Below are 22,035 nucleotides of genomic sequence, written 5' to 3' on the forward strand. Positions count from 1 at the left end.
CGTTTGGTGGACGACAACCTGGGAAGCACGGGCCATCTCCTTTTCGCTCCTGCTAGCGCCAAAGCTGTCTCTGAGCGGATCAACCATCTGCCGGCTACCAGTTCTGGGATCTCAATGCGCTCTGTCGCGATAAGATGCGATCCACTTAAAAAATCAAGCCGATAAGCGGACAGTTTTTTGGACGATGGCATCAGGTCGTGCCTCATCCCACCACGACTGACGATGGAACGCAGGTGACAATGAAGACCGACTTCAAGGTGCGTCGCGCTCGCTGAGATTGGTCGCGACGACTCTCTGACAAGTGTGTAGTTCTCAAACTTGCTTGGCACTGTGTACTGCCAGGGCAACTTGCTCTTCAGTCCAGATGGCACTCATCTGTACTCCCCTGTCGGCAACAGGGTGTCCGTCTTCAATTTGGTCGAGTATGTGCGTTGAATCAATGGCAGGGCAATTGGCTAACCATGATACAGAAACAAGTCATATACTCTCCCGTTCGCGCATCGCAAGAACATCGATCGCATCGGCCTAACACCCCGCGGGAACCTTCTGCTCTCCATCGACGAAGACGGTCACGCTATCTTGACGAATGTACTCCGAAGGATCTCGATCTATCACTTCTCCTTTCGATCGAAAGTCACAGCTCTCGCTTTCTCGCCCTCTGGTCGCCATTTCGCCGTAGGCCTTGGTCGCAGAACCGAAGTATGGCAGGTGCCGTCAACGCCGGACGCGAACACCGAGGGGGAGCTGGAGTTTGCCCCCTTTGTCCGGCATCACTCTCACATGGGGCACTTTGATGATGTGAGATACATTGAATGGTCCACGGATTCGCGGTTCTTCCTCACAGCGTCGAAAGACTTGACAACGCGAATATGGAGTCTGGATGCGGAAGAAGGGTTTCAGCCCACTGTGCTGTCGGGGCATAAACAAGCTGTCGTCGGAGCTTGGTTCTCCGAAGATCAGGAGACTATCTACACAGTCAGCAAGGATGGCGCGGTCTTTACGTGGAAATACGTGAAGCCGAAGAACCGTATCGAGGACGACAGAATGGACGAAGACGACGATGAAGACGCCGACATGCGGTGGAGGATTGTTGAGAGACATTACTTCATGCAAGGAAGCGCGCACGTCCGGTGCGCCTCGTTCCATGCCGCGTCCAATCTGCTTGTTGCAGGCTACTCCGACGGCATTTTCGCCTTGTACGAGATGCCCGACTTCAACAACATCCACAAACTGAGCATCTCACAAAATGACATTGACTTTGTCACTATCAACCAGAGCGGAGAATGGCTAGCCTTTGGTGCCTCGAAGCTAGGTCAGCTGCTCGTCTGGGAATGGCAGTCGGAGTCGTACATCCTCAAGCAGCAGGGTCACTTCGACTCTATGAACTCGCTTGTCTACTCGCCCGATGGCCAACGTATCATCACGACGGCAGACGATGGGAAGATCAAGGTCTGGGACATTGAGTCTGGTTTCTGCATTGTCACCTTTACCGAGCATACGAGCGGCGTCACAGCATGCGAATTCGCGAAGAAAGGCAACGTTCTCTTCACAGCAAGTCTCGACGGCTCTATACGAGCATGGGATCTGATTCGGTATCGAAACTTCCGCACCTTCACAGCGCCCACGAGGCTATCCTTCTCGTGTATGTCCGTCGACCCAAGCGGTGAGGTTGTCGCTGCCGGCTCCCTGGATTCCTTCGACATTCACATCTGGTCCGTACAGACAGGGCAAGTGCTTGACCAGCTTGCTGGCCACGAGGGGCCTGTCTCGGCATTGGCTTTTGCGCCTAGTGGCGATTCCCTTGTCAGTGGAAGCTGGGACAGAACAGCGCGCATCTGGTCCATCTTCTCTCGGACACAAACAAGCGAACCTCTTCAACTCCAGGCTGACATCTTGGATATTGCTGTGCGCCCAGACTCTCAACAGTTGGCTGTCTCAACACTAGACGGGCAGTTGACATTCTGGACCATGTCGGATGCAGAGCAAGTGGCTGGCCTGGATGGACGAAGAGATGCCTCTGGTGGGCGCAAAATCTCGGACCGCAGGACCGCAGCCAACGTGTCCGGCACGAAGAGCTTCAACACGATCCGATACAGCACTGACGGAAGCTGTATCCTCGCCGGCGGAAACAGCAAGTACATTTGCCTGTACTCCGTCACCACAATGGTCATGTTGAAAAAGTTCACCGTCTCTGTCAACCTGTCATTGTCTGGCACGCAAGAGTTTCTGAACAGCAAGCTCCTCACAGAGGCTGGGCCGGCCGGCGAGCTCGATAGCCAGGGCGAGGAGTCGGATCGCGAGAACCGACGAGACGCGAGGCTGCCTGGGTCCAAGCGTGGTGGCGATCCTTCTGCGAGAAAGAAACAGGCCGAAGTGCGCGTCACGAGCGTTGGCTTCTCCCCCGCAGGCACCGCCTTCTGTGCGGCGTCCACCGAGGGCCTGCTCATCTACAGCCTGGACCAGACGGTGCAGTTCGACCCTTTCGACCTCAATATGGAAATCACACCAACATCGACACTGGCAGTGCTGGACCAGGAGAAGGACTACCTGAAGGCTCTGGTCATGGCCTTCCGTCTAAACGAGGCAGGGCTCATCAAGCGCGTCTTCCAAGCCGTGCCACACACGGAAATTCCCCTTGTGGTGGGCGACTTGCCTACCGTCTACGTGTCGAGGCTGTTGCGTTTCGTGGCCGCCCAGACCGAAGAGTCGCCACACATTGAGTTCTGTCTATTGTGGATCAAGGCTCTGGTGGACAAGCACGGCGCCTGGTTGGGCGCGAACCGGGGCAAGATGGATGTCGAGCTCCGCGTTGTGTCGAGAGCTGTGTCGAAAATGAAGGATGAGATTCGAAGATTGGCCGACGAGAACGTCTACATGGTGGATTATCTCCTGTCCCAGGCCGACAAGGGACAACAAAAGTCGGTAACACTGGACAAGGTGATTGCAAACGGGAATGAGTCGGTGTCATTGGATATGCAGGATGTGGTATCGGATGATGGCTCAGAAGGCTCTGATGGATGGATCGGCTTAGACGACTAGATGCAATGTAAAAGACGTAATACCCTGTTTTACAATTTTGGTACATCCTTCCAAGCACCCTCAAACCCGGCTGACCTGACCCAATTCGAGTCCTGCTCGCCTTCAGTGCCCTCCAGCAGCAAGTAATGGGCCCTGAGCCAGTCGTCGCCCTTAATCTTGAGCCACGGCTTGTCCTCTCCGAACTTGTTCGTCTGCTCTTGTGCGATGAGCAGCGACCTCGCCACCTTGATCGTATGGCCATCGTCCATGATACCATGGAATCTGGGCAACAGCTCCTTGGGCTCCGAAGCTGCGGTTCCATCCTTCATAGCAAAGGAGTGCAGAGCTTCTGGGTGGAGTGGAGGACAGCCACGCGCGATGTACTGGACCACATCGATACGCATCTTCCACTCTAAAAACCGGACCTTGAGGGCTGTCGGGATCCAGGCTTGCTCATTGATCGTGAGGAAGATGGGGACGGCGTTGAGATGGTGACTGTTGATGGTTGTGGTCAGCCTTTGCCGCGCGCCCTCGAGAATGAGATGGACTCACATCAAAAAGAAGTCATATTTGGGGACATGGGGCGGATGCCACGAAGACGCCGCAGCAATGTAGGCAGCATTATGCGCCATCTCGGCCGTTCTCTCCTCCAGTTCCTCAGGCCGGACCTTGATCTGACTGATGTAGTCGAGCGCCTCTTCAGGCGCCCTCGCCATGACGCCGTCACGGATCTTCTGGCTGTCGTCGAGTCGAGCGCTCTGAGCGAGCTTCGCATGCTTCTTGTCATGCAGCTCCTCAAACAGCTCTGTCAAGGGTCGGTACGTGCCGGGCTCAAGCTGCTCTGCACGCTTCTCCGCCTCGGCGAGGAAGCCGCCCAGCCAATTGTCGTGCACTGCCGTCTGGGCGAGAGCCTCGGCGACAATGGCAGGCTGCTGCCACTCGACACCAAACATGAGCTGAATCATGGGGTGCAGGAAGCCGGCAAAGAGCCTCTCGTAGAGGTCCTTTGCGGTAGCGTCGTCCTCCTTGAAGATGTACTCCTTCAGCACGTCCTGCCAACTCTTGGTCTCCATCTCGGTCTGGAAGAAGCGCAGAAAGGCGGCATAGTGCTTGCCCTTGCCTAGATACTTGGGGGCCGCCGCGGGATAGTCTGTCTGAAGCTCCCCTACGATGGATGAGTCTGGTGTCGACGCGCGAATCTGGTAGGAAGCGTTCTTGGAGAAGGCTGCCTGCAGGGCAGAGGGGCCAGCGCCCGTGCCGTATAGTGTGAGAAGATGATGAGGAATCTAAACTGGTCAGCAGTGGCCAGACACAAGCACTAGCAAAGAGGTACTTACGTGGTTATGGAAGCCCCCGGTGTTGAAGAAAACGTGGTGGTTCTTCGCGCGTTAGTCAAGCGAGGCGTACCGCAGAAGGTATTGATAGGACCTCACCTCAATATCTTTCTGTAGAAGCTCTGAGACTTTATCGGCAGAAGCATTGTCTTGTGAGAACCGCAAGAGACCAGACTCATGCGGTTTCACGTGGATGTTGTATGGCGTGGCCATGGTCGACAACGTACAATTAGCGGCTGGAACGTTTCGGTGCGCAAGTCTATGTATGCTGGCTTTCCAGGGGCTTCTTATGACTCTTGTTGGGAGCATGGAGATACTGAAGGCCGCGAGATCAGATTAGATCCTCCTTTGTGTTCTATCGTCAATGTGTTCTTATGTCACAATGTCGTGTCCGTCGCCTTCGGCATATCGGCTGTCCGAACCTCCACTTGTAAGTAAGCAAAAAGGTTGGATCAGACTATGACGACTGTGTGGGAAATGCGGCACTGCTGACGAAGTGGTGTCTTGAGGCTGGTTTGTTCATTGGAGGTGGGTGAACGAAGGCCGAAAGACCCCGGATTTTGTATGATCTCATGGCATGCACAAATGCAGTCTAGCAGTACAATGCGACCGGAGCTCCGAGGCCTTACAAATCAAGCAAGAAGGCTCACATTCACGAGATCAATCAATGTACGGTCATGGAAGTGTGTATTCCGCCTCAAGGCTAATTCAGTTCAATAGTCATGTGTATCATTTCCAGCTCGGAGAGCTTGATGCCACTGTACGAAATGGTATCCAATCGCTCTATTTCCCACCATCAACAAAAAGAAACCCTGGGGCAAGCACCAAATCTTGCCCAGGCACATCGATCAAAGGGGTATCCAACTCAATGGGCACGCAACATGTTCCGAGCTCGAGGAACTCTATTCCTCCATCTCCTCATCTGAAGCGTCCTCAAAGTCCATGTCGCTGAAGGTGTCGCCTTCCTGGGCGTTCACTGCCAGGTAGTTAGTACAAGGACGAAACACTCAAGAGTGCATGTTCAAGGGAGGTAACTCACTGAAATACTTGATGGCGCCGGGCCAGAGATCCTCTGCGATGCAGACGGCGACATCGTCAGCGCCGGGGCAGATCTCCCAGTCCTCATCCTCATCCTCATCCTCGTCCATGTCGGGTTCCTCGGGAGCCTTGCCAGCCTTGCGCAGGGCACGGACCTCCTCGAGCTTCTTGGTGGCCTCCTGGTGCTCAGCATCGGTGATCTTGGTACCGTGGTAGCCGAACCAGGAGAAGAAGCTGAGGCCGTCGAGGCCAGTCTCCTCGATGAGCTCCTTGAGCTTCTTCTTGTTGTCCGAGTCGGCCGCGTCCTCCTTGTACACCTTGCTGACGAGGTCGAGCATGCCGTTGGTCAGGTCCTTGCCCTCCTTCCACTGAATCTCGACGGGGACAGAGACGTAGCCGGAGGAGCCGTCCTTGGCGTTGCGCCAGTTGAACTCCTTGGTGAGCGTCTTGTTCTCAAAATGGTCATTCTCAGAGAAGGTAAAGGTGATCCTGACGCTGCGGGGGTCACCGTTGGGCAGCTCGTGGCGCTCCACGTGGAGGTTGGTCAGGGAGGTCATGAACAGAGCAGCATCGGTGGGCTGGATGTACTCGTCAATCTCGGGCGGGGACTGCTCGATGACGAGAGGCCAGAAGCCAGGGATCTTGTCAATGACGGCCTGGCGCTTCACGTAGAGGTCCTTGGTGAGCTCGTGCTGCTTGCAGACTGGGCCGACGAGTTAGCACGGTCCGGTCACTTGGTAGAGGGGGGAGGAGGGAGCTGTCAAAACTTACGAATCTCAACCTCAACATCCTCAAACTCGTCCTCAAGGGCCTCAAGGGCGAGGTACTCAACGGGGTGTTCCTCGGCAGACATTGTTACTAATTTTGCGGTAGTTTAGGTAAAAGATGGTGTAGGTCAGAGAATGATATGTGCGGGGGAAAGAATAGCAGGCTACACCAAGATGAATATACTTAAGGCGGATGGAAGCTTCCAACAAAAAAGATTTTGTGAGAAATTAGGGGTCCATCATGTTGCCCCTCCATTTGACATCATACGGTCCAATCAGGCTTATCGATAAGCCTCCAGTGCCGAAGCTCCCCAACTTACCCTGAGCTACCCCTCAAGGAGCTGTCTGCTGAAGTGCAAGCTCTCTTTTGTGAACCAGAAATTAACTTACGCAGTTCAATGATGACAAGGTGAGGAACTACCATGTTCTATTTCGTATCATCATCATGGCGGATGATCAATGGTACTGGCAAATTTTCAGTGACACCTAGCGCCCAAATTGCTTGAGAGCTGGCAGGCGGTCTGCGAAATCCACGTCTGCGCGACGTGCATTCGCTTGTAAGGTGGAGCAAATCCTCACGAATGACATCGCGAACAATTCAATAGCCAGGGATCGTGAAAAATTTCTGACAATGTCATTCGCCTTGTCCTAGGTAGCAATACTCGTAGTAACAATTTTCTGGAATGGCAGAGTCTGCGAGCCATCTTTCGGGGATTTAGCACGTGACTGACTGAAACATTGAATCAGACAGAATCACCATCCACGTGTGAGCTGTCGACGAGCAGTGAGCACACACCACTTTATGGCTCAGGTAGGATGTCTACAGTCTATCAAAGTTGTTCGTTAGACATGGACAATCTGAAACATCGTCTTGAGATGTGCCGAGGCTAATGCTTGCCTGCGCGGAACATCTACCAAGTTACTCTCAAATCCTGTCTGGATTTGTTAACAGCCCCTTCGCGACACGGTTCCTTCAGAATCTCAGCGACAATATACGATCCATCCAATGAAGTGGCTCTCTTCACATGGCCTCGCGGCGGATATGAGCCCCCCGCTCAAACCGACTCTGAAGCACTCCTCACGCTCCTTCATTGCTTCGAGGCACACCCCACGAAGAACGACTCCCGCCCAAGAACAGAGCATCGGACCACGAACCCGTCGACAAGAACTGTGCCGCTCAGCTGTTTGAACGCTGGATGCCTCCTCTGTTGTGGCACAGACCTCCAGCTCCTCAGGACAGCGGTCCCGATCCCTTTCCGCCTTCTGGACACGACACACCATGTACTACAGGTACGTAGTACGTAGCTGAGCGGCTGAGCCCACAACTGGCCCTGCGGCCGTTTCAGCTCTGCCATCCGCCTGGATAGACACCCTCATGTTTGCTGCCTGAGCCGAGCCGTGTTCTGACTATTATTGTAATTAGTATGGGCTTGTTGGCTGCACGAGATGCACCCAAGCTGCCGCGCCGCAGCCAAGCAAGGCAGGCCTGCATGATAATGCCGGTTGGTTGGGACCAGACTCGAGGTTGCTCAGATGGAGAACGGAATTGGGTGGTCGCCTTGTGACGACCAGTGCCGGGCGCAGTGCTGGAGGCCACCTGGCCTGTTGTGTGTTGTCATCAACCGTGTCCAGTCCCAAGTACTCGGTAGGAGTCATGCTACGTAGTATCGTCAGAGGGCAGGCAGTTCACCCGCGAAAGACGATCGACACCCGCACGTTACACGGCCGGAGCCAACCGACACATCATGTGTCTGAATCTTTCACATGCCCATATAGTACATGGCACACTGTGCCGGTGGAAATATCTCAAGACAGCTGTTTGTCCTGGTGCTTCAGCTTGGCCAAAGCAAGGCCTGGGCACCGCCGACAGATGGCGGGGCTGTTTTGCGCAAAGGCGACGATGGTGTGTATTTCGGACGCAGTGGAGATCGACGATTATCTCGTGTGTTTGGTTGCAATTCAACAACGCAGTGCGTATGTTCAAGGGCGAGATGTTGTTGCTTACAGTCGGCGTTGGCAATCAAAGGACCTCCGCATGGACTCTCTTTTCGTGATATCCGCAGCCTGTCTGCCGTTCCGCATATGCAGGACCCCTCGCCTCCGTAGCTTTGCAGGCACATACTGTTCCATCAATTACTCAATCATTCCAAACTTCCAATTAATTAAAATAAGGCACAGCCCTCCAATTTCGACGAGCCTGTGCCCTCGGCAACTTCCGAATGAGGACATGGACACGCTTCGAGGTACGAAGCGAAGCGTCATGTCTGACCCAAAGAGGGGACATGACCTGCTGGAGGGAGCCCAATGTCAGCACGCCATGGGATCACGATGGATCGAAACGGCCCAGGTGCTTGGACCCCAAACTTGTTGGAACTTGGCGACTAGTGATGACATTGACCGTTCGCCGTTCGGGTGAGGAATTCAGCTTTGCCGCATCTCAGGGTCAGTGCACTCCGGTAGTCGTACGATCAGTAGTCGGTGTTCCGTTTCGTGAACATTGCCACGTTTGTCGTAGCGCGGCCGCGGACTAGTGACGCGCGCGCAAGCCAGCAGGTGGCGTGCGCATGCCGCTGTGGAGGATCTGACCTCCAGGCGATGTGCGCTACGCGCGTATCGCGACCAATGGAAAAAGTCCAGTCATCTCTGGCAGCTGAAGATGCGGAATGCTGCTCACCAGCCACACAACACTACACCCCACTGCCAGGTTCATTAGCGCGCACCGTGACGGCCCTGACGGGTGGTGAGTGGAGCAGGCGGCCGCCGTGTCCCAGGCTTGCACTGCTGCACTGCACTGACTGCAGGCAGTTACGGAGGTGGGACCAGACACGCCCTAGCCCTGGACTTGGCTCCGGTAGTCGAAGATAGGACCCATCTCACAGGGTCCACTGATGGCACACAACCTTGTCCTGTGCCGAACCGAGCGGAATTCAAAACGTGCAGGATTTCGGCACCTCAGCACTAGCGATGCTCGCTGCATGCGGAGGGATCTGCTTTGGTTTTGAGGGATCACCTTCCTGATTCTTGCACATTGCCTGATTGCTTGATAGCATTGCTAATAAATCCCAATCTACCAGTCGGTGAGACCTGGGCGAGGAGCGCATCCTTTCCGTCAGTGGCAGCGTGCGTTCGGGCGCGAGGGGAGACACTGACATCCGGACTGCGTACCAAGCTGGAGACTGGAGGCTCTGGAAAGTTGGCTGTGTTGGTGCGCAGCTTTTCCGCCCAAGAGTGAGAAGCCTGTGTGTACTGAACTACTTGTAAACGACTGACTGGTTTGAGACTTGTTGCATCCGGGGCGCCCCGAGAGACTGACTGGCATTTTCGACATGTCCTGGAATTTCGATGAGTGCATTCGACATGGCCAACAAGCTTCGCCCTCGTACCAACTTGTCTCACATGAGCAGGGTGCGACCAACATCTAAATCGAAATTAGATGCGGTGGTCTAGCCCTCAGCCGTCGCCCCGCAATCTGCCAGTTGATCGAGGAGGACGGCCCACGATAGGTACGTACGTACATGATGATGTTCCGTACTATGCCCACTGCAGTAAGCATCCCGCCGTATTCTTCGCTCGTCACCAGTCACCTTCCCTTTGCACGAATCACACCGAGCCAGCCCGCACGATCTTCCCGGGCGTCGGGCCTTGAGGATCACATGGGTTCGAATTTCCAGAAAAAGAGATGCCTGAGCTCAGCTTGCGGCATCCATCGGCTGATGCACTGCTTCTTGCAGCAAACGGACGCACTGGATGACTGGACACACCTGGCTGGGATTGGCGAGTGCCAGGCCCCCTTCGATTCCCAGGGCAAAAGAGGCTGTTTTGTGGCTTTCCCCTCCCAAGACAACAAGCAGCAAATAGTATTATCAGTCTGAAACTCCAGTCTCAATGACAAATAATCCCTCGCGCTATATGCTGACTAGCGGTTGCAAGTCTCACGCGCGTTATCCGACTCCACGACTACCGCCCCGGTGCCGACAAAGGGGGGGGGGAGGGGTCACAACAGTGCTGAACCAGGATGCCACGAGGGATCCGACCTCCCCCCGGGGCTCTAGACTCTACTTCGTAGAGGCAGTCACTCGTCTTTTATAAGCGCCATACCCACTCGATCCCTTGATTATTACTCGCACGTGGCTGGGGGTGACCACGTTGAGTGTCATCGATTAGCATTGCCCATTCGTCACGTAAACCGTGACCGCGCGTTCTCACATGATACCGAAATGTGCCATTGTCTTTTGTGAATGTTCGTCTATCAGTTCAAGGATATGCTATCATAGCAGCCGCCATCCACCGTTGGCGGTGACGGAAACTCCTTTCGGTAACGAATATATTAAATTAATCAATAATTACCGGCCCCGAGTTACTTCACAAACACCTCGGGAGGGCCACGGCCCACGGGTGCTTTTCGGGAGAAGGCCCCTGTCCTATCTAGATCGGCCCCGACCTTTTCACCTTAATCGAAGCCACTTTTCTATATGATCGACACGTACTGTCCGGACAGCGTCGTGATACGTATCAGTATTGTCTGATGCTTTTCTAACAGCAGCATACCGTTGCTTGACAAGCTGGGTCAATCTGCTTCTGACTGTAGGTTGATTTGTTAGCCCCCCTCGACAGGCTGTGTTCAGGGGGGGGGGAAACTCGTCTATCCACTCGCTGTCGATGCTCGTCGTGGTTTCCGTCCCGAATTGCCGACCAATGACCGGATACCTGGTATGAAGGATGTCCCAACATTGCTTGGCCGATAGGTGCATATTACGAGTACTGTGCGTACGCACATACAGCACCGGTCCAAGCTAGCAAGTAGCGAACAACCTGTATTGTCGAAATTGCCGATCCAGCGAATCAGTCACGACCAGAGATCCTGATCAATGATTCATGCGTCAAGTGCCGCGCTCCAGCTGTCTGAAGACCATTATGCCGACGTGCTCGTACGGATAGCCACGGTGGACTAATTAACTGCCCGCATTATTCCCGCACTTGTAGAGTGACAGGGGCATCGGGCCATCAGCGCTATATACAGTGTGCACAGCGCCTGATGCACAGGTCACCGGCACTGGCACTGATCTTTGCGGAGGAACCTCCATCCGTCTACAGCCTGAAGTGCCGGAACGACGGTCAGCGGTGTTTCCAGAAACCCCGAAGCAAGCCTGCTGCGGGGGTCCTTGATTCGTCGCTCGTAGCGCGCCATACATTGTGCCACAGTCGATAATTAGGGACTCAACTGACGCTTGCACGCTGTGTTCTGGTCCATGCATTCCGCGGAGGTGTCATGGCCACTTCCATCAGTTGCTCCTAGTCGTCAGTGCGCGTCATAAAGTATTCACAAGTTAGGTTCGACAACGAGAGCCGCCGTGGCAATCGTGATGGTCTTCTGCAGGGAGGCTGCTCCAGCAGCGTCAGATTGGGCGGACCCTCGGATTCTAGCGCATCGTCGTACCGAAGCCGCCGGAGGGCCCAAGCAGCCGCTCGGGACCGAGGGACTTGTGAAAGCTAGGCGCGCGTGAGACACTACAGTACGTGCTGAGCCACATGCTGGCGACCCTACAAACACGGCCGGGGGGTCTGTCTGCAACTCTGCATGCAGGCGGCAGCATGGGAGGGGTCCAGTCTGTCGCTCTCGCTTAAATCCCTGCTGGACCCTACCTGACTTCTTGGCAACAAGACATGGGAGGATGTCATCCGCGTCGCTCGCTCGTGGACTCGTAACAGCCGGGTGCCGTATCCGTACTGTGCCATTCGTGGCCGGCACTTGCAAGTTCTATGCAGCTTATCGCTTCGTACGGGTTGCTGTAGAATGATAGGCAATTCGGCACAGTACCCCAGGCGCCTCGATTAATGCTGGTGGACGTACGGTCACCAGAGTGACCTCAAAGTTACCAATAAAGACAAGAAAGAGACCATGTGCGTCACATGCTGGTTGTCGCACCGTCACTGAAAACACTCTGGAACTCTTTGACTCACCTGCTCGCTGCTCGCTGCTCGCTACTCCGTACATGGGTCGACTTCCATAAGGAGGATCGTCGGTGCAAAGCGATCAGGTTTCGTCGTGGTGGGTCACTTCATTCGGCCGAAAGACCTTCCTTCTCCTTGGTTTGATGATCGTCGCACTCCAGTCAGTGTAGTGCTTCAGGAGACATCAGGCCATCGAGGCGAAATCGACATTGCATTGCCCGGTGTGAACTTTTCCACGGGCCGCCGTTGCTTTTGGCCCCAGCTCGAAAGCCAACTGCCTGGGAAGCCAGTAACGTAGCAGCAGGGCGCGACCAGTTCGGTTTTACGTACGGTAGTACTTGTTGGTGGTCAACGCCCACAGACCACCGAATGTGCAATGTAATGGCTCGTCATGCTCCCGTCGATCGTCGTGCGTCTGCCGTCCAGAGGCTGCATGTGGACACCATGCGTCGATGCCTTTGCCAATGTGTGTTCATCTTGCTTGCCCGGCCAGTCTTCTCCAGACTCCTCTCCGGGGCACTCTGGCTGACCCGTTTTACCACGCACGTTCCTCATTCACCGAGAGGGAAGCTAGCAACAAGCGCCAACTCTCCTGGCAACGACCGTGGAGCTCTCCGCACGAAGCGGCATTGGCAAAGTGTCATTACTAATTGCTTCACAGACCGCGACAGACGTGCCGTCTCGGAGACGGCCGGTCTATCCGTGCTGCGTGATGCGATTCGATAGACGGGACCAATTTTAAGCTGTAGGCCCTAGCTTCTTGATAGACGGCAGGAGTTCACTATTAGCAGAACCGCGATAGGTTAGCATGGGCCGAGTGCCAAGAGCTCTGTGCTGACGTGTGGCTCAGTGAACAAGAGGGTGGTGATAGTTGTAGATTGCTCCCTTGCTTCCCCACGTGAGGCTGGAGTCGGCCGCCAGCGTACAGAGCTCGACGAGGGGTCCCAGCAGGACGGGACTGGATAAGTACAGCTTGGAATCTGGGTGGCCGACATTGGATGCCGAAAGGCTGCAGCTGCACTTGGCAGGTCTTTTGGTGCTGTGAACACTGAAAAGTGAGCAAGCCCAGGTCAGGGTAGGCCATGCGCCTGGGTGTTGATTATTATGTGCTCACCACCAGTAATTGGAGGGGTATTTGGTGGCTCAGACCAACAGCGGGCGGGACCCAGGGCGTGCCGGTCGTCAAGCCACACTGGCTCTCCAGCACTGTCGTTCGCCTGTGGCAGGCTTCGACACCGGCAGGCGGGAGACGCTAGCGCGACCGCGTAGCGCCAACTGCCATGGATGTGCCGGATTTGTCCATGTGTCCGCGCGGAACGGCTGACATGGCTGCATGGCCCTGCCGTGATCATGTCTCAGACAGACTGCCTGCAGCGCAGGGTAGTATTATCATCATCTCGCCGTCGCCGAAGATTAATAGCTTAATAGGACAGCACCCTGGTGATGATGGACTGACGATATCGACAGCTGAAATCGTTTAATGGGCACAGAACCGCCGTGATGCACCTGTGTCGTCTTGGTGATTCATATCGCCCAACGGCACGAGTCATTTTCATCTTTCACGCCTGCCGACTTTTGATTAGCCACGCAAGGCGACTGTCACCGTCGGGACCTCCTCAGCTGTTGGCTTGATGCGCGCGCAGGGAAGCAAGTTGCTTTGCCAAGAAGCGACTTGAGGTGAGTTTGGCCGCAAATTTGCCCGCCGAGCCCTCAGAAGTTGGGGGCGGAAACATTTGATCCTGGACTGGACCTGGCCTACCGCTCGATGGTTTGGGATTCTCATTACGTTGAGCAGAACGCGGGCCAACGGACCTGCAGCCCAGAAAGCTTGTGGCGGTGCCATGCAGCGCCCAGTCGAAGAAGAGAGCTTGGTGTCTCTACGTGTGTAACTTTTGCAGCAGGTGAGGTCTTCGCAACAGACGTGGCTAGGGCAGGCTGAGGTGAAGCCGCATTTGTCTGAAGCTGGCTCTGTCAAGGTGACTGACTGGAAGAGACTGGACTGTGCGGCGTGACCAGCAGGCTTCGTTCGTATCAGGGGTCCGTTGCTTGTTATGGGTACTGAAATAGCCACCTGGCCGGGGTCGCCTGCACCATCCTGGACTGGCAACCGCTCAATGCCGCATTCATCAAGCGACAGCCGTGAGTGGGATCTGGAAGCTGATGATCCATGCACGTATGATTATGAAGAGTGCGCGCGCACGGTCCCTGCGCTCCGAATCCCCTCGCATCCGTACTGCGCAGGATGCAAAGGGACTGTGTATTACAGACTGGAGTCCGTCAGGGGTCCGGAAATAAACGAGAACTTTGACGACAGGACTGGAGCCTCTCGACGGACCTGTGCCCCGAAGCATCGCAAGCCACATTCCTCCCTACAGGTTCAGTTGCTACGAGAAGCAGAGATCGTACCTTTGTCGTGCGATTTCCGGCTTCCAGTGCCGCCAATGCCGACGTGACGACGGACGTTCGGTTGTGGAATTGTGGCTTTCTCGAACTCAAACAACGTCGAAGCGTTTTCTCGTTAATTATCCGTACCTACGCATAGTAGTAATAATAGGTAGAGTGACATGGTCCGGATGGGCTGCCACAGACTTGACTCGCTCGGCGAAGCTTAGCCTAGCATGGATTGACCTGCCATTCCTTGTCGATATTGATTCATTATTAAATTAATGACCAGCAGTTGGCAGACTGGCCTGCACGGAATGCATGTCCACATGCCACATGTGCCTCGTCCAGTGTCAGGTATGAGGGCTGTTTGAGCGGAATACAGTCGGCAGCTCGAGCGCTCGTGGCTGTGAGACACATCAACATCACGCACGCGACGACGAGAGACAAAGCGTCGTCGCGAGCAAGCGCCCGAGCCACGCTGTGACGAAGGGCAGAGACATTGGGATACTTGCGTGGCCACTCATTCGCACGGATTGGGGCGAAACAAGGCCCATTCCAAGGAACTTTTTTTCTTTGACCTACCAGGGCGAGAATGCAGTGTTTGACAACCACGTCAGAAGTCCTTTGCTTCCTTTGATTATGGCAGGCAATCTTGACAAACCCCTACGCGGATGGCAATGCGTGCTTTCTAGTCCTCGTACGTATCTGTAGAAGCTGAGCAGATGGCAGTGGATCTTGCGCGCTAATGGGTCGCTGGTCCTTCCAGTTGGCAGTAATGATCCCGAGCACTACAGAGACACCTGTGGCTGGTACCTGGGGGAGGGGACACTGGAGGGACTGCCAGTGCCATGGACTGGAGCGACTGGAGGGTGTGAGGGACTGGAGACGAGACTCCACCAGGCTCCAGCCTAGTCGGACACTGTGGACTGGACTGACGCAGTCTCCATGCCCAGTCCACTCCATCGCCAGATTGAACCTCCATCCGAGCAAGCGACATGGACTGGACTGGAGCCCACTAATTGTGCCAAGTCCAACCCAGCCCAGCCCAGTCAAGCCAAGCCCACACCTTGCCCAGGTTCGCTCGGCCTCAGATCCGACTGTCTCTCAAATGCGTGGCTAGACACATCAGGCAGGCTGCCTCGTGCCTGAAGGCTGATGCCACGCCAGTCCAGTCATCTCAGTGCCAGCCAGCCAAGCCAAGCCCCGGATTCCTACCCTTCAACCCAGCTCGTTGGCTCTAGCTCTTGTTGGTCTGCTCCGGGAATCCCTCATCTACACCAGCTGCCCCCTCCCCTACAGCTTCCTACAGGGTCCGACTTGAATCTGCTGCTTTGTCTTATTCTTACATCTCTGCTCTGCATCACCCGTCCGTCTCTTCCCGTCTCCTTCCAGCAATATTCATCCTACCAACAACCAACACATACTCACAAGACGACTTGACGTGTGAAAGGTGAGCAGCTGCCGCAACACGTGGTCGACGGCGTACACTCTTGCTTTGAGCTGTCTGGACGGACGACAACTCGAGCCTGGACCAGGCACTCTCATATACACCTTTCAGTATCCGTCCTGCCGCCTTCACAGAGCCTCCATGGGTGCTTCAGCTGTCACAGAACCCGGTCAGCATTTACTTGCCCCAAACACACCACCCGAGCTGGTCAGCCCGGGCGCATCAACCACCTTCTCCTCAAGATCATCGCCGCCTACTGAACCTGCCTGGCTCACATCAAAACCGTTGGCATCGCCGCCAATGTCCGACTATGGCAAGGGCTCCAAGGCCGCCATGTCTGTCGAGAAGAGCGCCGAGGGCGCTGCCTTGACCAAGGGATCTACAGCTTCGATGGAACAGCCCGCTGCTCGACAACAACTACCGTCGTTAAGCAGCCTCTTTGGACCCCCCACCTCGAGACCTCTCAACTCGCCCATGTCAGAGCGTACCAGCCTGCCCACAGCTTCGCCCATGGATCGCCCACGCTTCGGCAGCTCACATGCCCGTAGCCACGGGGACTCATACTTTCCACCAGCTCTCTCACCACCCATCTCACAGCCACGGAGCTCGTACGAGCCTGCCAAGTACGAATCGGAGCGGCACTCTCTCCAGTCCTTGCGAAACTCGACATCCGGCCCCGCGTCGCCTGGATTTCGGGCGCACAACCATGTGCGAGTCGAGTCGCGCGCCGAGGCCGAGCCGCACCACAGCAGGTGGCCAACTTCGCACCGCCAGGAGCACGGCAAGGGTGGCTACAGCCTCGAATCAAGAGAGGCCGAGCTCCGTTCGCGCGACTTTCATCTGCAGTTTCCAGGGTCCAAAGACGCCCACCACAGCTACCACGACAACAGATCATCCACCGCCAGCCAGAACCAGCCCCAGTCGCCCACGGGCGACTCGCACATAGAGATTATTACCGGCAAGGATGGGCTAGGTCCCAAGATTTGGACCGGAAGCCACTTCTTGCCCAGGTTTGTCCGCGCAGGAGAGGTGGCGGGCGAGGGGCTCTGCTATTTCTACGACGACGGAAGCCACTGCAAGACCGTCATCGACGGCGAGGCTGTCAACGCGCACTGGGGTGTGACCAAGGCGGGCAAGCCCAGGAAGAGGTTGGCCATTGCTTGCGTGACTTGCCGCGAGAAGAAGATCAAGTGCGATCCCGACTTCCCTCGCTGTGTGCAATGCGAGAAGTTTGGACGAATCTGCAAGTTCAAGAATGCGTAAGTTTGATGACCCCTTGATGTGCTTTTGCGAGCGTTTGCTGACGAGGACGGACAACAGGCCGCGCGGTGGTCACAATGGATCGCCCACAACACCCCCAGCGGAGTTTGAGGACCGACGCAAGATGATTGAGCCCGCGAGGCCACGAGAGTATCGCATGCCTATGAGCAGCGAGAGCTCGCCCATCTCCCCGCGCAACACTTTGCCCGACCACTCGTCGCACAAACGAATCAAGGTTGAACACCACAGCTATGTGCCCAACGGCGCGCCCTCGCCAGCCATGTCCCGGCCCATGGATCACTCCAAGTCCCACGTCGGCGCCTCACTGCCTCCCCCCGAAATGCCCAGGATCCCGGAAAGTGTTTTGGAACGTGCGTGGCAAACCAACCCATATGCCACAGATGCCCAGTCCATCAGCGGCGTCGTCGACCAGTTCTTTCAGCATATCGACAGCACAATGATCCTGCAGCTGTTGCCCGAGAGAGCCACCAAGGCTTGGGTTTGCAGCCCGGTGCAGAGGAAATCACCGGAAGACCTGATGCTCCTCTACAGCATCTTGGCCGTTGGCGTGGTCCTGTCGGGCGGACCCAAGAAGCATATTGCGTACGAGTATGCCCAAGTTGCTCACTATGCGCAGAGGGCTTGCCCCAGGACCTGCCTCCAGCTTGTGCAAAGCAGGATCCTTCTAGCGGTGTACTACCTTTCTGTCATGCGCCGCGGCGAGGCTGGCCAAATGATCTCGGCAGCGGCCGGGACGGCCACTTGCCTGCAGCTCAACCTGGAACTGGAGCAGACGCGAGAAGCCAGCCTGCACGCCTACCCGCTCAACATGACAAGGGCCGGCTACAGCGAGTCGAGGCGCCGCGCCATGTGGTCGCTCTTCATGCTCGAGCGCGTCAACTCCATGTACCTGGGTCGGTTGACGACGATCAACCCTGAGAACATCTACCTGCGCCTGCCGTCGGATCTGCGCAACTTTGAAGAGCAGCTCGAGAGCCGGTCGCCCATGTTCAACCCCCACGATCTCAGCATCACCCGCTCGATCGACCAGCCGCAGGAGGTGGCGTCGTACCTGGTCTCCGTGGTTCACGTCTGGGCTGAATGTCAGTCTTCCGTCTACAACTTGACGCATCGCCCCGAGTCGTCGGAGGCCGAGTTCTCGCGCACACGCCACCTGGCCACCAAATTGGAGCACTGGCAGGCAGTCATCCCCAGCCGGCTGGTGTCCATGCCGTCGAATTTGGAGACGGCAGCAGCCTATGGTCAGCTTGGCTCGTTCTTGACAATGCATCTGCTGTACCACCATGCTTCCATGACGCTGAATCGCTACACGCGCGCCAGTCGCTCGCTTTCCGCCGAGGTCAAGCGGGAGCATGTCTCCAAGTGTCGCTACCACGCCACTGAGACAATGGAGCTCCTTGAGCGTCTGGACCGTCTGTTGAGGGCGCGTCCCATGGCGCTCAGCGTCGTGCCACCCATGGTAGCCCTTTCTGTCGTGGAGGCTGTCGATGTGCTGAGTGCCAGCCGCCCGCTATCGGCGGTGACCACTGTCCTGGATAACATCCGGGTGGTGAAGCCGTTGGTAGACTCCATGGGCGGCATCTGGGAGGAGTCGCGCGACTTCAGGTTCGCCCTGGACAGGCGGCTGCAGATGCTGAACAGCATCCGCGACCACGCGTCGTACTCACCGAGCGCGATCGAGGGATGCCGGATCGTGTCCAAGTACGACGAGAAGGAGGAGAAGTGCTATCACTGGGAGATTGTCGAGCCTCTGGAGCGCACGCATGCGCGAGAGATGGACATTGTGTACGGATCATAGAGAGGGCGAAGAGGAGAGGAGGTCTTCTGTCAAGAGGTCGAAGACGGGTACTTGTTTGCATTGCATGGCGTTTGGGAGTTTTGAGGCTGAAACAGCCTCCTCCCCGGGTCCTGGCGCCACGCGGCGACCAGATTGTTTCATAGATGATGCGCGTATATATCAGGCAACTGAGCAATGATTTCACTTTGAACGATCAACGTTGGTAGCCCTGTGACATATTCCTGTGAGTGGTAGGGGGCTGGAAGTGTAGAACCAACTCCAATTGCGCACGTCACCTGCCCTGCAGTGTCCGATTCTCACGTGATCTCCCACTCATCGCATAGCAGAGTCCAGGCGCCAAAGGCAGCGTCAACATGAACCAGTGCACCATGACACTGGCGCTACCTGTAACACCCATGGTGATATGAAGAAGACTCCGATGGACGCTCAGTGACAGCGAACACCCACAATGGCGCAGCATCTGCCCGACACACCTGCTGCCCAACTCACAGGCTCAACCGGTACGTCTCACCACGCCGCACGGCGACACTCATTTTCTCACCATCACCAGGCCCCATACACGCTGTGTCATACTCCTCCTCCCCTGGCACGTACATTCTCACAGGCTCGGCGGACCGCTCTGTCCGTCTATACAATCCCTTCCCGTCCACCACCGCGCCCGCTATCCGCTCCTCCTCCATCACATCCAAGCAAGCCCTGTCGATACCGCAGGGACGGCTCGTGCAGACATACAATGCACATGGCTACGAGGTTCTCAGCCTAGCCGTGGCCAGCGACAACCACCGCTTCGCCTCGTCGGGGGGCGACCGGGCGGTGTTCCTATGGGACGTCAGCACGGCCACGACCATTCGCCGGTTCGCAGGCCACGGGGGCCGTATCAACGCCGTGAAATTCGCCGGCGACGGGGAGAGCCTCGTGGTCTCGGGGGGCTTCGACACGAGCGTGCGGCTGTGGGACTGCAAGTCGAGTAACCTGAAGCCGATACAATGCCTCGAGGACGCCAAGGACGCCATTACGACGCTCGCGGTGTTCGACAAGCAGGTCATCGCGGGCAGCGTCGATGGTCGCGTACGGAGCTACGATGTGCGCATGGGCAAGTGCACGACCGACGTCATTGGCGCGAGCGTCACGAGTCTGGACACGACGCGGGATGGGAGGACGGTTGTCGTGGGCAGCCTGGACTCCAAGATTCGCCTCATGGACCGTGATACGGGCAAGTGTCTACGCGCGTATGCCGATTCTGGGTTCAAGAATACCGAGTATCGGGTGCAGAGTATACTGGGCGGGAAAGAAAAGTACATTCTCGCCGGCGACGAGGACCCCGAGCAGCCTGAGACGGGCCGGCTGTGGGCGTGGGATCTCCTCAGTGGGAATCTGATCAAGAAAATCAATGTTCCGTGGGGCCCCGAGGAGGGGAAGAAGCGAGTCGTAGGTAGGGATGGCAAGGAAAAAGTCAGGAGGAACGTTGTCAGCTGTCTCGCGTGGAGGGAGGGTGGCTGGGGCGATCAGTATTGTGTAGGAGGGACATCTGGCATAGTCACTGTATTCGGAGCTCTTTGACGCGTGGGCCGCCGTCCCGACAAGGGGTAGAAAGGTCATTCCCAGTGTGTGCGCCGAACGCCATCCGTCTATCCTTCTATGTAATGTGTGTACACGTGAGTATGTTACAAGGTGACATGTTCAGCCCATTCCCACATGCTTGAACCACACTGGGCGGCAGTCATCGCGGTGAAGCCACGCCTCGCCATCTGTCAGCCGGCCCGTCACACAGCCCTTGCATTTCGGCGAGTTTGGGCAGTTGAAGAAGGGGATATGCTGGTACCCGATATCTCGGAACCTAAGTTGTTGTTAGCTCAGCCCTCACGATGATGATAGAATCTTAGCGTACCAGTGAATTTTGCTCGCGTCCTCGAATAAACCAAGAGCGATGCTATGCACAGGTGCGTCGCCCCATCGTTCGTAGAAGAAGCCGCCAGCCTTGTCGAGGTGTTCAAAGTAGTCCTCGTACGCCTTGCTTCGCCAGAACTCCATGTCTGCCACCTCAAAGTTACTCCAGAAATGACAGGTGGAGTAGCCCTGCGCATCGTGGTTGTTCTTGGGCCGATGCTCGTCGTCCGTCACCCACTTCATGGCATTGTTCTCGTTCAGGTGCTCCGGGTGGTCGGCGAGGAACTTGACCGTCTCGGGCCACAGCGTGGGCAGCGTTTTGGGGTCGTCGTAGAGGTTGATGGTGAAGCCGTAGGTCTTGTTGTTGTCGTGCATGTACCGGAAGACGTCGTAGTCGATGTCGCAGAAGAAGTGTACGTTGGGCTCGACACGCCAGTAGTACCGCGTGTCCTTGAGCGCGGGGTGCTTGTAGAACAGGCCGCTGTTCCAGCGACACATTTGGTGGTAGGACATTTTGCTCGCATACTGCACGCCCTTGCCCTCGAGAACCTTGGCTGATGATTGAAAGGTTGCGTCGTCGATCCATGATGGCTTCGCCCAGTGCTCGTCAGGAATCACCTCGTAGATACACTTGGCATTCGTGGCTGCCGATGTCTTCTCTTTGAATTCCTCGGTAAAGGGGACGTCGTTGAAGAAGGTCCACGGGTAGTTGAACTTGTTGTTCCACACACGCTCCAAATCCTGCATGCTCTGCACCATGTCGTCCACCTCCGAGTTGCGCACGAGCGCAAGCAGCGTCGCCTCTATCCTGTCCGATTTCTTAGCATCGGGGGCGTAGTTTCCCTCGTCATAGTGGACAAGCTTCCCGTCGGGCTCGAATGTCGGATCAAGGGTCGGATCGCGCTCGAAATTCTGGTAGCGATCGCCTGGACCTTGGAATTCGGGACTGGGCTTGAAGAGGACGTAGAGAAAGAAGCACCACAGCAAGGCGCAGAGGCCAATGAGTGCGCGGACCGGCCGTGCGATGGTCATGGCAAATAGTCTTCTGTCATGAGCGCATTATTCGACGTACGTACGGAACGAATGTCGCGATGCTATCGCGTCGCCTGCAGTACTGTACTTGGATGG

The 22,035-nt window shown here is 56.2% G+C and overlaps 7 protein-coding genes across 7 annotated transcripts; 4 read left to right on the top strand and 3 right to left on the bottom strand.

Moving 5' to 3' along the window:
* The first annotated feature begins 119 nt into the window (after positions 1 to 119).
* On the top strand, positions 120 to 3,077 carry F5Z01DRAFT_652647 (periodic tryptophan protein 2). The gene is made up of 3 exons (XM_046263295.1): positions 120 to 257; positions 310 to 422; positions 471 to 3,077. The coding sequence occupies exons 1-3, from the start codon at positions 240 to 242 to the stop codon at positions 3,037 to 3,039; spliced, it is 2,700 nt and encodes an 899-aa protein (XP_046119196.1). The 5' UTR covers positions 120 to 239; the 3' UTR covers positions 3,040 to 3,077.
* Positions 3,069 to 4,565, bottom strand: F5Z01DRAFT_673226 (uncharacterized protein; the record flags this gene model as incomplete). Its single annotated transcript, XM_046264913.1, has 4 exons — positions 3,069 to 3,513; positions 3,571 to 4,304; positions 4,356 to 4,397; positions 4,452 to 4,565. The coding sequence occupies 4 exons, from the start codon at positions 4,563 to 4,565 to the stop codon at positions 3,069 to 3,071; spliced, it is 1,335 nt and encodes a 444-aa protein (XP_046119197.1).
* A 445-nt stretch (positions 4,566 to 5,010) lies between these two features.
* On the bottom strand, positions 5,011 to 6,383 carry F5Z01DRAFT_45594 (nucleosome assembly protein). The gene is made up of 2 exons (XM_046259863.1): positions 6,162 to 6,383; positions 5,011 to 6,093 (listed from the first exon to the last, which is right to left on the bottom strand). The coding sequence occupies exons 1-2, from the start codon at positions 6,241 to 6,243 to the stop codon at positions 5,360 to 5,362; spliced, it is 816 nt and encodes a 271-aa protein (XP_046119198.1). The 5' UTR covers positions 6,244 to 6,383; the 3' UTR covers positions 5,011 to 5,359.
* A 1,262-nt stretch (positions 6,384 to 7,645) lies between these two features.
* Positions 7,646 to 8,859, top strand: F5Z01DRAFT_45929 (uncharacterized protein). The gene has a single exon (XM_046259898.1). The coding sequence runs from the start codon at positions 7,812 to 7,814 to the stop codon at positions 8,571 to 8,573; it is 762 nt and encodes a 253-aa protein (XP_046119199.1). The 5' UTR covers positions 7,646 to 7,811; the 3' UTR covers positions 8,574 to 8,859.
* A 6,989-nt stretch (positions 8,860 to 15,848) lies between these two features.
* F5Z01DRAFT_45642 (fungal-specific transcription factor domain-containing protein) lies at positions 15,849 to 19,248 on the top strand. Its single transcript, XM_046259866.1, has 2 exons — positions 15,849 to 17,200; positions 17,262 to 19,248. Exons 1-2 carry the CDS (start codon positions 16,083 to 16,085, stop codon positions 19,018 to 19,020), a joined length of 2,877 nt encoding a protein of 958 aa, XP_046119200.1. The 5' UTR covers positions 15,849 to 16,082; the 3' UTR covers positions 19,021 to 19,248.
* Positions 19,239 to 20,592, top strand: F5Z01DRAFT_652660 (WD40-repeat-containing domain protein). The gene is made up of 2 exons (XM_046263296.1): positions 19,239 to 19,520; positions 19,571 to 20,592. Exons 1-2 carry the CDS (start codon positions 19,469 to 19,471, stop codon positions 20,578 to 20,580), a joined length of 1,062 nt encoding a protein of 353 aa, XP_046119201.1. The 5' UTR covers positions 19,239 to 19,468; the 3' UTR covers positions 20,581 to 20,592.
* F5Z01DRAFT_705636 (family 15 glycosyltransferase) lies at positions 20,593 to 22,029 on the bottom strand. Its single transcript, XM_046266438.1, has 2 exons — positions 20,909 to 22,029; positions 20,593 to 20,857 (listed from the first exon to the last, which is right to left on the bottom strand). Exons 1-2 carry the CDS (start codon positions 21,937 to 21,939, stop codon positions 20,701 to 20,703), a joined length of 1,188 nt encoding a protein of 395 aa, XP_046119202.1. The 5' UTR covers positions 21,940 to 22,029; the 3' UTR covers positions 20,593 to 20,700.
* Positions 22,030 to 22,035: the final 6 nt, after the last annotated feature.

This window comes from Emericellopsis atlantica (genome assembly GCF_019669845.1).
Source record: "Emericellopsis atlantica unplaced genomic scaffold F5Z01scaffold_10, whole genome shotgun sequence".
Taxonomy (NCBI): Eukaryota; Fungi; Ascomycota; class Sordariomycetes; order Hypocreales; family Bionectriaceae; genus Emericellopsis; species Emericellopsis atlantica.

What these genes read in the sequence shown, in the direction of transcription:
- F5Z01DRAFT_652647 (XM_046263295.1), top strand. An exon ending in TCCGTCTTCAATTTGGTCGA is followed by an intron (nt 423 to 470) that starts GTATGTGCGTTG and finishes ACCATGATACAG; the next exon opens with AAACAAGTCATATACTCTCC.
- F5Z01DRAFT_45594 (XM_046259863.1), bottom strand. Translation starts at nt 6,243, where the DNA reads ATGTCTGCCGAGGAACACCCCGTTGAGTACCTCGCCCTTGAGGCCCTT. An exon ending in GGATGTTGAGGTTGAGATTC is followed by an intron (nt 6,094 to 6,161) that starts GTAAGTTTTGAC and finishes TCGTCGGCCCAG; the next exon opens with TCTGCAAGCAGCACGAGCTC.
- F5Z01DRAFT_45929 (XM_046259898.1), top strand. Translation starts at nt 7,812, where the DNA reads ATGCTACGTAGTATCGTCAGAGGGCAGGCAGTTCACCCGCGAAAGACG.
- F5Z01DRAFT_45642 (XM_046259866.1), top strand. Translation starts at nt 16,083, where the DNA reads ATGGGTGCTTCAGCTGTCACAGAACCCGGTCAGCATTTACTTGCCCCA. An exon ending in ATCTGCAAGTTCAAGAATGC is followed by an intron (nt 17,201 to 17,261) that starts GTAAGTTTGATG and finishes GACGGACAACAG; the next exon opens with GCCGCGCGGTGGTCACAATG.
- F5Z01DRAFT_652660 (XM_046263296.1), top strand. Translation starts at nt 19,469, where the DNA reads ATGGCGCAGCATCTGCCCGACACACCTGCTGCCCAACTCACAGGCTCA. An exon ending in CCAACTCACAGGCTCAACCG is followed by an intron (nt 19,521 to 19,570) that starts GTACGTCTCACC and finishes CACCATCACCAG; the next exon opens with GCCCCATACACGCTGTGTCA.
- F5Z01DRAFT_705636 (XM_046266438.1), bottom strand. Translation starts at nt 21,939, where the DNA reads ATGACCATCGCACGGCCGGTCCGCGCACTCATTGGCCTCTGCGCCTTG. An exon ending in GACGCGAGCAAAATTCACTG is followed by an intron (nt 20,858 to 20,908) that starts GTACGCTAAGAT and finishes ACAACAACTTAG; the next exon opens with GTTCCGAGATATCGGGTACC.